The 14,635-nt window shown below is 40.8% G+C and overlaps 3 protein-coding genes across 3 annotated transcripts; 2 read left to right on the top strand and 1 right to left on the bottom strand.

The window, feature by feature from the left end:
• Positions 1–3,944: 3,944 nt before the first annotated feature.
• EAF02_008075 (uncharacterized protein) lies at positions 3,945–5,093 on the bottom strand (the record flags this gene model as incomplete). The annotated part of the gene is made up of 1 exon (XM_038904123.1): positions 3,945–5,093. One exon carries the CDS (start codon positions 5,091–5,093, stop codon positions 3,945–3,947), a length of 1,149 nt encoding a protein of 382 aa, XP_038755845.1.
• A 5,334-nt stretch (positions 5,094–10,427) lies between these two features.
• On the top strand, positions 10,428–12,502 carry EAF02_008074 (uncharacterized protein; the record flags this gene model as incomplete). The annotated part of the gene is made up of 5 exons (XM_038904122.1): positions 10,428–10,614; positions 10,677–10,711; positions 10,779–10,791; positions 10,854–10,924; positions 10,976–12,502. The coding sequence occupies 5 exons, from the start codon at positions 10,428–10,430 to the stop codon at positions 12,500–12,502; spliced, it is 1,833 nt and encodes a 610-aa protein (XP_038755844.1).
• Positions 12,503–13,383: 881 nt separating this feature from the next.
• EAF02_008073 (uncharacterized protein) lies at positions 13,384–14,307 on the top strand (the record flags this gene model as incomplete). The annotated part of the gene is made up of 2 exons (XM_038904121.1): positions 13,384–13,923; positions 14,014–14,307. The coding sequence occupies 2 exons, from the start codon at positions 13,384–13,386 to the stop codon at positions 14,305–14,307; spliced, it is 834 nt and encodes a 277-aa protein (XP_038755843.1).
• Between the last annotated feature and the right edge of the window lie 328 nt (positions 14,308–14,635).

Below are 14,635 nucleotides of genomic sequence, written 5' to 3'. Positions count from 1 at the left end.
GTTTTGCTTGTTACTACTATGTCGCTTGTTGAGAGACGTATTTTTGAGATGTGCTATGAGGGTGTGTTTCTTCTGTTTTTTTTTATAGGGATGGATGGATGTTCTTTGGAGTTTTTTTGATTTTTTTTGAGGGGGGATTGAAGAGGTGATGAGGATTTGGTGGGAGAGGGAAATTGAGAGGAGGAGCTGGAATGGGTTGGAATGATTTTTATAGTGATTCTGATTCTATAAGTTTGTTGATGAGTATATATATATATATAGGTGAATATATTGACTAAATGAAGGTATTGTATTAGGTAGGTTATCTTAGATGGTCAATGATAGATACCTAGTGATTTATAGACCATGAGGAAATTTTGATTGTTTGAATTCTGTTTGGATACCTAGGTAGTGGAAGATGGAGATGGATGGAGTATAGAGATGAGATTCCATTTGCAAGTAGGTAATGGAGTTTGTTATTTGTAAGAATACTAGGTAATAAAAGATAAGAATGAGGAGATTGGAGGGAGATAGTTTGAGTAGATGAGAATTGGGGTTGGGGTTGGAGAGGAAAGTGATGAGGAATTGGTGGTGTTATGAGAGTGAGAGAGATTTGGATTGGATTTTGGATTGTTGGGATGTTATAAATGAGAAGAAAGGAATGGGGGTGAGCTGGAAGAGGTTGGAGAGAGAAGGATTAAGGGATTGGAATGGTGTAAGTACCTAAGTGTATTAGAAGATGATGGGCGAGTATCTAGATAAGTAAGGTTATTGCTATAGGTAGGGAAGATTAGGGGATGAGAAAGTAAGGTTGGGGATGGTTTTAGTTTTTAAGATGGATTGGATGTTCGATTGCTTATGAGAGTTGATTGTTAAGATGGAGTGAGTATCTGAAATGTTCAAAATGTTTAAAATGTATTCAATATTTGAAATTGATTTAATATCTAAAATGTATTTAATATCTAAAATGTATTTAATATCTAAAATGTATTTAATATCTAAAATGTATTTAATATTTGAAGTCTCTTTAATGTTTAAAAGGGTTCCAATGTTTAAAAGGTAATATGCTAAACACTAGCGCACCCATATATAAATAGCCTTATCTAGCACAAATAAGAACTTCGTTTCTCTTTCACAATTTCTTCGTACCATTTGTAGCAAGTCCACACTTCTGTTCTCACGAGCGTCATTAGTTGTATACCTCTCTCGTTGGAGCTTCTTCAAAGCCTCCGACACCGAATCCTTAAAACATATGATAAGTAGTTTACACCATTGCTCCACACCATCCGATATATACATTAAACCACACTTGACTAGCAAATCCAATTCTTCAGTAAACCAAAACAAAGCCTCGCCTTGGAAACACATATACAGATTCGCAAACACTATAGATACCCGATCCCCCAACACATATTCTTTAATACAATCTGTAAACAAATATACATTACACCATACTATATTTTCCCAACAATAGCACAATCTCCACCACCAAATTCTTCTGATAAACCAGAATCGAAATAGCCCACATCCTGAGGGCGTCATTTATTGTCAACCGCTTTGAGCTATAGGCAGAACACTAATGCTTTTAAGCTTGTGGTGAAGTCTTATTTATACTTATGCTTGAAAGATATAGCTTTAGTTTTATTGCTTTATCCTATAAAGATATAGAAAAACTTTCTCGAGGGGGGCATTTGGTATACTAAACACTAACGCACCCATATATAAATAGCCTTATCTAATACAAATAAGAACTTTGTCTCTCTTTCATACTTTCTTTGTACCAAAAGGGTTCCAATGTTTGAAGTGTAAACAATCTTCGAAACATATTCAATATTCAAAATCTACTCAATGTCCAAAATCTATTCAATCTTCGAAATCTATTCAATATCTAAAAGGTATTCAATGTTTATAGTATATTCAACAATCAAAACCCATCCATTTCCCCAACAAGGCTCAGCAACCCAAACCTCCTCATTATTTAACCGCGACTCAGACAATCAAGTCTGATATGAGCCAAATCGTGATCGTTCTTTCCCATTCAGGATATCAATACTCCCCAAAACGGAAAGAGTATATCAGCTTAGCTAGTATAAGTTTCGCCACACAATTTGACGTTCTTCAAGAGCATCTAGCTCTTCGAAGCTAAGCTCCATTTCCCCTCGAACCATCTCGGAAAAGGGTAGATGAGTGCCCAGGTTACCCAAGGTAGCCCGGAACAGAGGCAACTTGCTTATAATGCCAGCTTAAGCTAGTCTAGTATAAGTTTTGTGAGGGCGCACGTACCCTCTGGGCACGTAACCGGCTATACTAGCCGCTTTAGCTAGTTTTTCGTATAAGTTGGAAGCGAAGCTTCCAACTTCCTTTCTAGTCTTCATCAATAACTACACTTCTAAATGACAACTCTTCTTTAGTTCCCTGAACTTTTCTCAAGTTTCGCCACAAAATTCGACGTTCTTCAGGAGCATCTAGCTCTTCAGAGCGAAATCGGGGTCCCCCCCAAATTATATGTGGGGCCTGGAACCTCTGCTAGCGGGGGTTATAAGTCTCGCTATAAGACTTATTTAAATAATGAAACCAGTAGAATGCCTATTGATATTTGTTGAGCTCAGAAATTGGGCTATTCTATAGCCAAATTTGGCTGTCTCTGTTGGTGCCCGGTCCCACCTAGGCCTCCCTCCCTCGTCCCACGGACCCGTCTTCGAATAATTGCCCTCGAGGGTATTTTTACTTGTCTTTTCTTCTCTTCTCGGCATTACGCCATGGACTGGAACTGGATTGGCTTAATACCATGGGCTCATTTTCCCTAGAGGGTATATTTACTTGTCTTTTCTTCTCTTCTCGACATTATGCCATGAATTGGAATTGGATCGGCTTTATGCCGTGGGCTCGTTCCGAGCTCTTTTGGGTGTCGTTGGGCACTCATCTACCCTTGTCCGAGATGGTACGAAAGGAAACACATAAATGGCTCAATAAGGACCGCGAGCGACGGGGAGAGATTTAAAGAAGGAAAGAGAGGGGGCACCCTTATTTCTCCATCAAAACCACATGAATGGCCCAAAAACGACTGCCGCCAGCGATTGGTGGAGACCCGAAAAAGGAAAGAGAGGGGGGGAGGGGGGAGGATCGGAGAGGGTTTCGAAAAGATTAGGAGCGAACTCCAACTTCATAGTACTTTTTATAGTACTATATACATCACAGTTCGAAAGAATGACCATAAAAATGGGATTAATGTACCAAGAGGGGGCACGAATAGAGAGTTTATGTACCACGAAGGGGCACGAATAGAGAGGAATTGGTGGATGAGGGTATCCAGGAAGGTTTCCGCAGGGTTCTCCTTGACTTTCGGAGAGGCCAGGAGCGAACGCCAATTTCATAGTACTTTTTATAATACTATATACATCACAATTCGAAAGAATAACCGTAAAAATAGGATTAATGTACCACGAAGGGACACGAATAGTAAGGAATTGTTGGATGAGGGTATCTAGGAAGGTTTCCGCAGGGTTCTCTCTGGATTTCGGAGAGGCTGGAGGCAAACTCCATCTTTATAGTCACTGTGGCCACCATTTTCACTGTTTTGGCAGTACTTTGTGCTGCCCCTTTCGCTTTTGACAGAATGGGTTGGCGAGTTTCCGGGGCTTCGCCTCTTCCTCCGCCGCCGCCGCCGCCACCAGCTCCCGCGTTCCTTTCGCAGAGGACTCGCCAGAAATGGCAGAGCTTAACGTACAACTTCGGGCTGCCGCTTGAGTCATCTGCTGCCGCTCGAGGTCATTGATTTTGGAACCATTGTCCAAGACCCAACATCAATGTGAACAATAAAACTTCTTGATGTGCCGAAGTCGTTTTGTACATCGAATGCGGTTGAAACAGCGTGTTATTTCGGAGCTTCAAAACAGTGATAGCATGGTGTCTAATAATTTAGACTGGTAGCCTGGAAGGCTAGATGTAGCTTATTTTGAATTACCTTACTTTCTGCAGTACAGCTCTCTGAATTGCAAGAACTCGGCTTGATTCTCCGGTGTCAAGAGTGAGTCGAATTTGAAGTCCTCACCACCCTCGAAAGCAGAACATAACTCTCCAGCCTTTGGTGGAACCTTTACTTCATCTTGAGCTGTCTTGTCAGTCTTAACGCCAACTCTCCATTCCAGCAGATTTCTCAGTAGTCTTCTCTGCGTTTCTTCTGTCGGCGGAAGATGTTGACTCCACAATTCCCCTTGCGGCTCAGATCCCAAGTCCATCCATCTAGTGTAGAATCTTCCCCATCCAAGACCTTCGCAATACACAATATCAATCCTGTATTCCGTAGGACATCTCTCACATCTCATCACCCCAAAACCGACAGCATCCAAGAAAGAACGGGGCGATAATCTAATATGCGTACATATCGTCTCTGCTGGAGAGAAGTAACTTCGAAACGCAGTGTGTTTTTCACCGCCATCAGAAATGAATACACTTTGCAACCGATGCATCAGATGCCCTTGAACAATACGACATTCTTCTCTATATTGTCGTACATACTTTTCCCAGTCAATCATCCTCACGCTCGGACTGGACATCATCGTCGCCAGTTCCGTACACGCGGGATTCTGATGCGCTCTTTTCAAAGCCATCTTGACCGCAGTCGAACCAAAAAGAGTACTAACTATACTACTACATCTCCCCCAATCCTCAGACACACAAGCTGGAAGACGCAACCCATCGAACCGACGTGTTGTACTCCCAGCACTGTAGGTTATATAGCAATATCTGAGCAAATTTTCCATATTGTGCAGTCGATTGCAGGCAGAACAAGCAACGCAGTTTGGTAGATCGAGGACTATAAGATTCAAGAGTGCAAGTGTGTGTTCATTTGAGGAAGCGATTCTTGAGAAGTATTCACCTCCGAGTTTTTCTTTGAGTTGTCGACAGGAAAGGGAAAAAATTACTGCGGATTCGAGAGGGAGAAAGCCCATGATATGGAAGAGGATGTCTACTGGTATATGTTTTAGGGTGGAAGATAGTAAGGCATCGGGTCGCGCTTTTAGAATGGAAGACGATAAGGCATCGGGTCGCGGTGCAGGAGTGGGTTTTTGAGGCTTTCGGAATAGGACAAGGAGCTTTCGAAGAGGATTCATTGTGATGGATGTTGATTGGTGTGTTATACAGCGGAAAGCTTTGAGGATAGAGGAATGACTTTATATTATGTGGGAAAGTATGAGCGAAGAAAATGAAATGGATGGATGAATCATACATATCTGTTCTCTTATTTTCTATGACGATGAATCCAGTCTTAGTCTCGAATATAGTTGTTTACACGTGATAAATGATCAACTGTTACTAATTTAGTCACTTGGTTTCTTCATAGACTATCTGGCACTTGGAAAAGATATACCAATCAGAGGTCACGTATACTTCACCTTTCAATATAGAATGCCGACGAGAAAAAGGACTCTCAAGCCTTTTGCAAATAGAGTTTCAAATTCGAGAAATCTTCCCATTTTATTTTCTTAGCCATGAACTAGCTGGGATATATGATATGATATGATATAATATGATATTCACCAACTATTCCTGAACTTTCGGAATGATGAGATATACCAATTAATCATCTCTACCTATCTAGGTAGTAATTAGGTATTGCTTACATCCCTCTATAACCCGCCTCTTCCTAAACGAAACGAAAACCAGTGGTGCCGGTGTACATTCTCCATTCTACATTCTACATTCTACATTCTACTTTCTGTCCTATGACTTAGGAAAGGGGTTTCGAATTAGTGTATCCATAGTTACTCATATCCATGAAATGAATTTATATAGTGTTGAACTCCATATATCACGTAATAGATATGATAGCTATGATATAAAACCATAATCCGTAAACATCAATATCAATATCAATATTAATATCAATATCAATATCAATATCAATATCAAATAAATATAAAGAATTTCTTCTTTTTCTTTTTCTTTTTCTTTTTCTTTTATTTTGTAATAAATACTTACTATAAATATTCGATCTAAATTGATCAATTTCTTTACTTGAATATCTAATACTTTTATATATAATATACTATATTAATATATCATGGAAGATACCTAGTATCATCTATTTTTTATAGTATTCGTAATAGTAATAATGCATGGTGTTTGATATTCTTGATAGATATGAAGAGTGAATTTAGATATGTTGATTTGCCTACTTGGTGTTTATTGTGTGAGATTGTGTGTATGTATAGATACCTAGGTAGGTATGTATATCGCGAATAGGGAAAGCAGATGGAAAGTAATTAAATGAAATGAAACAAAAGCAGAGAAAATAAAAGCAGAGAAAACAAAGCAGACAAAACAAAGCAGACAAAACAAAAGCAGACAAAAAAAGCAGAGATACAGGTACCTACCTACCTATCTAGATACAATATATAATATACAATATACAATATACAATATACAATATACAATATACAATATACAATATACAATATACAATATACAATATACAATATACAATATACAATATACAATATACAATATACAATATACAATATACACCAGCTTACGCGATACTGATATCGAGACTGCTAGAGTCACCAAGTACTTTTGTCTGATGATGTAATCTTATCATCTATAGGTAGGTATATGTCTACTCCATATCTCTTTTGTATAGGTAACTAGGTAGGTATCCATTGTACAACTCAACCCAACCCAACCCAGCTTCACTTGATCTGGTCGGATCTAGGTAAGCGGTATATTTAGGTATATAGGATAGGTATACTATTATCAGTACCGATGTCAGTACCGATATCGAAGCGGAGAATTATCTCCAGAGTTGGGTTGGGTTGATGAATGTGTGTGTGAGTGTGTGGATGTGAGTGGATGTGAGTGTGTGTGTGTGTCCCTGTATGTATGTGTGATACTATCCACATGAACATTCATTCATTCATTCTCGTTTGCCTGATTTTAGAGCTGTATCAATTACCTAGGTAGGTGTTTGTTTATAGATTCTTGGTTGGGTTGGACTGGGGGCTTGATGGAGGGATGAGGGATGAGGGATGGATGGGATGAGACATAGAGATAGAGGGGTGGATTGTGTGACATGTGATATGTGATATGATATCGGTAGGTATTGTAAGTTACCTACATACTGAAGAATGCTTTGTAATAGATGAGATCTATGGATGGGATGAATGGGATGAATGGGATGGATGGGTAGATGTGTGGCTAGAGCGGCTGATGGGATAGGATACCCGTGGACTGATCGGTAGGTAGGTAGGTAGGTACGGAGATCAAAAGATAGAATGAATGATGAATGAATGATGAGGCGAGAGAGATTGAGATTGAGATTGAGAAAAAATGTGGCTGATGATTCGAACTCGATGACATCCATATTAATGATTCTTGGCTGTGTGGTTTAAGGCTGGGAGTCAACTTTGCTTGTTTGGATATGTACTAGGTAGGTAGGTATCCATCCCTATGTAAAGAAGTATACTAGGTATCTAGGTATATACATATATTGAATGATTACTATTTATCAAGTATTTGGGAGTCTTGGGTATGCATATCGATATCGCTTCGGAGAAATCGAACTCGTTTAATAAGGTTTAGATCAGATCGGATCGGATTTATATCATCTGATACTTGGGTTCCCGCCATTCTTGGTGCTTGGGAATGGATGGATGTGTGGATGGATATTGAATGATGATTGAATGATGAATGAATGATGAATGAATGATGAATGAATGATGAATGAATGATGAATGAATGATGAATGAATGATGAATGAATGATGAATGAATGATGAATGAATGATGAATGAATGATGAATGAATGATGAATGAATGATGAATGAATGAATGATGTTAGTAGGTATTCGGATACGGTGGGATGGTATTTGATGAGTATTTGCATGGTTTTTAAGCTTCTCTCATTTCTGTATGCGGATGTGTAGATAGGTAGATAGGCGGTATGTAAGTATTCTGTACAGGGCATGCTTCAGATATGCAGACCGATAGACAGGCATCAAAATGCACTCTCCCAAGGGATCAAACGTATGAATCATTGGTCACGAACCCCCAATTCCCATGATGGGAATTCATGGAATGAGATTGATATCTGTGATGAATGAATGATGGATGATGGATGGTTTCGTATCCGTATGGACATTCTGAAACACTACACCCACTGCGCTATCAGCGGCTAGGAGATTCTGACCTACCGTCGCAAGTGATGGATTACTTGGGTGTCCGATTAGGTGGCAAGATGGATCGATCTTTCTATTCTGGTATGGATGCCATGTATGTCTTACTTGATGAAGATGGAATTGGATCCTTTCTGCATGGTTGATCGGCTTGCGACATAATGGTGATGTATACATTTTGGAAGGGTACTTGCGTGCTTGTGAGTTTGGATGGATGGCAGCTGATAAGAGACTTTTTGGGGGGAGAGAATGATGGATGTTGGATATTATGGATCGATGGAATGGGGTGTGTATCTAGTATCTATTGAGGTAGTATATACTTATTTGGGCATAATTGATTAGATTAATTCATGTTTTGGATCATTAGTTGAAGAGGTGGTTGGGTGTGTGATGATATTGTTGCTGGAGATTAGAAGTCACGGGGTCGGGTTTACCATACATACCTGCCTGCTCTGCCTAGGTACCTGGTAGATAGACTTGATGTGTTGTATTGTATCAACGTCAACTAGGAAATGAAGTGAGACTTGTTATTGTTTTCCTGCTCAAGCGCTTTTACACACCGGAGTCCTGTTTGGGACGGTGAGATGGTTGATGAGATGTGTAGGTACTAAGTAGGTCGACGCCGCCACCCGGGACATTTTTATGTGAATCATCATTCTCTGGCCAATAATCAAGTCGGATAGAAATTTTATGAGAATCTCGGTTGTTATTATATATCATTCCTCTGTTATTCTCAGGCTGTGATGAAGTACATATAGTATCTCATGGCCAAATAAGTCTTGCTTGGATGTTATCGGGAATGATCCAAACCGTCGACCAGGAGAAACCAAGAAAGGCCCAGACCCAGCCCAGATCCTCGGTTATCAACCTGTACCCCCATCCTCCTCCTCCTCCAAGACTCCAAAGTATATTCTTGCGCAATTATCAGGCGGACGGGGGTCAATGAGTGAATGTCTATTGCGCTATCTCCATCAATCTTGAACCTTATACTCATAGTTCATGCTTGGAATCTTTATTAGGAGACTTCACCAACAAGCGGTCTGACATCTCCTGGACATCTCCTGGACATCATCTTCGAGTCTCCGTCCCTCGCACATGCAATTTGTTAGTCCAGAAACATACTGGGGATACGGACGGCGTGCCACCATAACCACACTTTTTACATGACACCAAAACGCACGACCATAAGGTTACCCAAGCCAAGCAAACTCGAAACTCGAAAGTCGAAACTCTCCTCTTTGTCAGTCGGGTCAATCGAGAATCGAGAACAATAAGAAAGGATTGATTCATTGATTCAAGGTTTCATTATTCCTCTGTTAACTTTCCAGATTACCATAAGGCTTGTTTTCCCCAGAAGTTAGCAGTCCGAAGTTATTTCAGCCTCGACACTTTTAGATGGATTGAATGCTGCAGGTGGTACAGCCATTCTATGCTTGCACAGCCATCTTTGCCTCATACTTGCCTCATACTAGGTACTCTGCACACCTCATATTATACATACCGAGTATTTCGTTCATATTGTATCATATCTACGAGTATCTGGGTATCATTGATCTCCCTAGGTAGAATCTACCTGACTATCTCTCTGACGATTTATCTATCCATCATACTTGATCATCCACCATCCATGAATTGAAGATACAACCTTGGAATACCTAGGTACCAACACTACAAATCACACTACCTAATACCTACATTATCTACCTCCCTCGTATCTGATTTCTTCAACATCCAGACAACCCAGAACAAGACAAGGACTCGAAAGAATTAGAAATTAAGGAATAAGAAATCTATCAAAAACAAGAACTTGCTTACTTATTACTTGTTACTACTACTACTACTATTACTACTACTACTATTACTACTACTACTACTACTATTACTACTTAATTACTACCTAGTACTTGACTATTTCTCCCTTCTTCTTTCCACTATCAAAACTTTCCTTATCCTCTCGCCTCTTTTTTTTTCCTACACGAGGCTAAGATAGAGAGAGAAATCCAAAGCTAAAATCAAGTCAAATCAATCAATCAATCAATCTACTCTTAATCTTGAAACCTCCATCCTTCTTTTCGTTCTTCTTCACCACACACGACCCTCGATCAATAATCCCCCCACCATCCACCATCCAACATCCACCACCTACCTCACCTTGTCTTGTACCCCGCCGACCGCATCCAACTCTTTTAAACAACAACATAAATTTTCCAATCATATCTACATTCCATTTTTCTAATCTCCATTCCCATCCAAAAAGATTTCGGGCATGGATACAATGTTGGGTAACGGAGCGCCACAACCGCCGCAGCCGCAGCATATGCGAAATGGCAGCAGCTCCAACACTCAATATCCTCGTCATATGAGCACCGGTAGCTTAAATATTCCAAATGGTCAATCGGGTCCTATCAATGGTGGTTCTGCTAGAGCAGATGGTGTTGCAAGAAGTCCTCCTACTAGACAAAGTAAGAATTGAAAGCTTCCGGGGACTTGTTGCTGATGACGTTGCTAATGCGGCCTTGCATAGATACCGGTCATGTTCCGTGTAAATTCTTTAGACAAGTGAGTAAAGTTTCATGCTTCTAATCTACGAGAAATGATCGAGTTGCTGATGGTTGAAAATTGTTAGGGTACTTGTCAAGGTATGTCATGTATTCTGAAGCATCACCACCACCGGAGCCTTCGACTAATAAGTAATCTATAGCTGGTCAAGCTTGTCCTTTCAGTCACGATCTAGCTAGCACAACTGATAATGTCTGCAAATACTTCTCAAAGGTATTACATTCTATTCACAAAGTCAAATCAGGATTCTAATCTTCTGCGAAGGGTAACTGCAAGTTCGGACCTAAATGCGCAAATATACACGTTCTCCCCGATGGAAGACGAATCAATTATAGTAAAAATATGCCACCGATGGCTCCGGGACTAAACATTGGAGGACGAATAAACCCAGATCCATATCATGGACAAGGCTCGGCTTTAACCACTTCCTTTGCTCGAGCTCAAGGTGTACCGCCTTCACCATATGGTCAACCTTACTCACCTTTTGCCATACAAGAGGATGGATTTGTTCCCATGATTGGCAGGCAGCAAGGTATTGATATCGGTATCCCTACGATCGAAGCGAGTTATGCCTCGCATCCCGGATCAAATTATGGATCGCCTAGAGATGATATAATGGATCGATTTGGTGGGGGACTTTCGCCAGTTGCAGCAAAAGGTTTGAGTGTGTTGGATGCTCCTTTGCCAGCTTCCTTCGATAGTAATGGTGTTTCGTGGATTGCAAGACATGGAAAGATTGCATCCTCAGTTCCTACGACCTTTGGTATCGATTCTCCTCCAGCATCATCAGTCGGTGGGGGAAAGCCATCGGATGCCTTGAGAAACCTACATAGCTCTGCATTCGGAGATGATACCAGAGATCGATTCCATGGCATTGCATCATCTCCACCATCCGAAGAATACTTTGGCAAGCGCACTATGCATTCTCAACGATCGAACAAACCAAAGATGATATCAGCCAGTCTTCCTAAGGGACGCGAGGAGCAAGATTGGGGTGAGGCTTTTAACTTTGAAGAAGATTTACTGCCAGAATCTCTCAACGATCTTATGACACCCGCAGAGAAAGCTAGAAGAAATTCTCGGGCTGCGTATGACGAATCCAAGCCATCTCGAGGATTCTACGACGAGATCAGATCTACATCTTACACCCCAAGCAATGACACCCCGACAAAATTCGGCTCTCCATCAAACGGAAGTCCTTCAAGGTGGAATGCTTACTTTCAATCAAAACCCAAGGAAGAAGAAATTTCTCGAGCGTCTGTGTTTGGACATGTTGGCTCTCCTCTTCGCAACTCCCTTCTTCATGAAGGAGCCAGTCCTGGCTCTAGAGCAATTGCTCGACCTAATACATCTGGTGATGCATCTTCATTCATTGCGTCTCCTCCTCGTCATACCCCTCTGTCTATGATTTCTCAGCAACTCCAACGAACTCGTCTTTCCGGAACTGAACCTATTGGTAGCGGATCCAGCCTTCTTTCATCGTCATCAGCGCGCACTACAACTACTCCTACAAGTTCAAGTCGATCACCTTTTGCAGCTGATAGACAAACTAGCTCAAGTAGTATTGGTGGCAGTGGCAGATTCACAACACCTATTGATGAGGAACAGGGTGATTTTGTCTTCAACATGGAAGGTATGGATGATGATGAAAGAAGTCAAAAGAAAAGCAGTCCTTGGAACATCGCAGGAAGTGACAAGAGCCCAAATCTAGCTGCTATTGGTGGGGGTCGAACCATTCCAACAAAAAAACCCAACGGCGGTGGTATCGATGGAATGTTTGGTGAACAATGATTTTGACTCTCAATTTTGGGGTTCGATTCGCAGTGTCGATTAACTATCTAACTATTGGATCTTTCGGACTTCATCATACATAAATCGAATTGCGATCTTCACTTCTCTTGTACCCTTGGTTATTCGGTTCACATTTACACATCAGCGCTCAACATTCGACTTATTTGCACACACATCTCCGAACATATCACGATTGTATCATAGAGAGTTTGACCTTGGGGTTTCTTATAATACAACTGGAGTTGATCACAAAGTTCATTCGCTCTCTCTGCGATTTTGCATAATAGGGTAACGACGGAAATTTGGGAAATATGGGAGTTTGTTTTGTCTTTTTCTTCATTTGGGAAGCGGGGAGTTCTTTTATGAGGTAATATGATCAGAGCAAAAGGCAAAAGATCATTGCAAATACTGCATACATACTAGAATGGTTTTGAATGATTGGAAGAAAGAATGGCAATGAGAGTTTGCAGATTATGATATGATGAGTATTCTGATTGTGAGTGATTGTGAGTGAGTGATTCATTGATTCTGATTGGCTTGTATTTACGAGTAAACAAAATAAACCAGATATGCAACAGAAGAGAATAGAGGGTGGATAATATAAAGGTATCCAATAATTGTATGAGCTGAACTTACACATAACCCAAAAATGGAAACCAATCAGGTGGTGATTTCAGAATGAGCTTTGACCAGCCTCAGGTTATAATATATGACTAAGCGTCTTAAGGTTGCTTCCATCAACGCGGCTCCATAGCTACCTTGCCATCTCCAAAAGCTTCGAATTACAATTATACCAACTTCTTCGCCCTATCACTCAAACAACCCATTTCCTCTCCAAATCTTACGACGGAATAAACAAACTTACTACTTGAACAATCAAGATGTCAGAACGCGACCTTCAAACCATTATTCAAAAACTCAAATCCCCATCAACATCCTACCAAGAGAGCTCGTCACTCCTCTCCAAAGCCAAACTAACACTTCTCAAATTAAATGCCTTGACTCCACAAGCAACAACTTCACCTTCGATATTATCTCTCGCTCGCGAAGTCTTTGAAACGGGTGCTCTAGTTTCCATTCGGGCCAAGGATCCAGCTGGTTTCACACGTTACGTTCATCAATTAACTCCATACTACGAGCTTCCCGACGACAAATTTAGCGCCAAGAGCTCGGGAGAGAAGAATAAGATTACAGGATTATATCTTTTGTTGTTGTTGACACAGGGAGATTATGCGGGCTTTCACACGGAATTGGAGGGCTTGGAATTGAGGGAGGATGGTGGAAAGAGGGTCGAGGAAGATAAATACTTGGGATATCCGATTAAGTTGGAGAGATGGTTGATGGAGGGAAGTTATGATTTGGTTTGGAAGGCAATGGAGGGTGGTAAGGTGCCGAGTGAGGAGTATGGGGTTTTCAGTGAGGTAAGTTGGTTTGTTGTTCAATCAGCCGCAAGGTTGGATGTGCTGTTGCTGTGGATTTTATGAACCTTACTAACTAACGCTTACGAATAGATCTTGATCAACCAAATTCGCTCTGAAATTGCTTCGTCTTCCGAAACAGCATACCCATCCCTACCTATTTCATCCACAAAGAACCTCCTCTTCTTACCATCAGAAGGAGCAGTAGTACAATTTGCGCAACACAGAGGATGGTTGATTGAAGATGGACGGATATACTTCCCTAACCAAAAGTTGAAGAATGGTGTGAATGTGGAAGCTGGAGAGGTCGCCGAGGAGAAGGAAGTTAGTATGACAGCTATTGAGAATACCCTTGGTTATGCTAGAGAGTTGGAGACGATTGTATAAGCTGGATATTGCGTCTGGCTGTGCATGATACTTGAATGATGGGAGGAATGGAGGGGTGGGAGGGTAGAAAATGATATGCATAGATGAGAGAGCATAAGAAATCATGAGTGTAACTTTAGATAGCGGGCATGGCATAATATCCATATGACATTTCGATGACTTAATTCATGCTTGCACACTCTACCTTTAGGACTGATTGTATCAAAGGTTGTCAAAAAGTGGCTTTTGAGAGATTCAAGAAGTGATTTAATACAACCGTACTTCAGCGTCAATGGCTTCTCTATGCAAACGAGATGATAAACTCTTACCTTTCAAATACTTGCATGGG

This window comes from Botrytis sinoallii (genome assembly GCF_014898435.1).
Source record: "Botrytis sinoallii strain Bc 23 chromosome Unknown BSIN_015, whole genome shotgun sequence".
Lineage (NCBI taxonomy): Eukaryota > Fungi > Ascomycota > Leotiomycetes > Helotiales > Sclerotiniaceae > Botrytis > Botrytis sinoallii.
The sequence above is the reverse complement of the archived record's forward strand: the minus strand, read 5'-3'. Positions and strand labels throughout refer to the sequence as shown.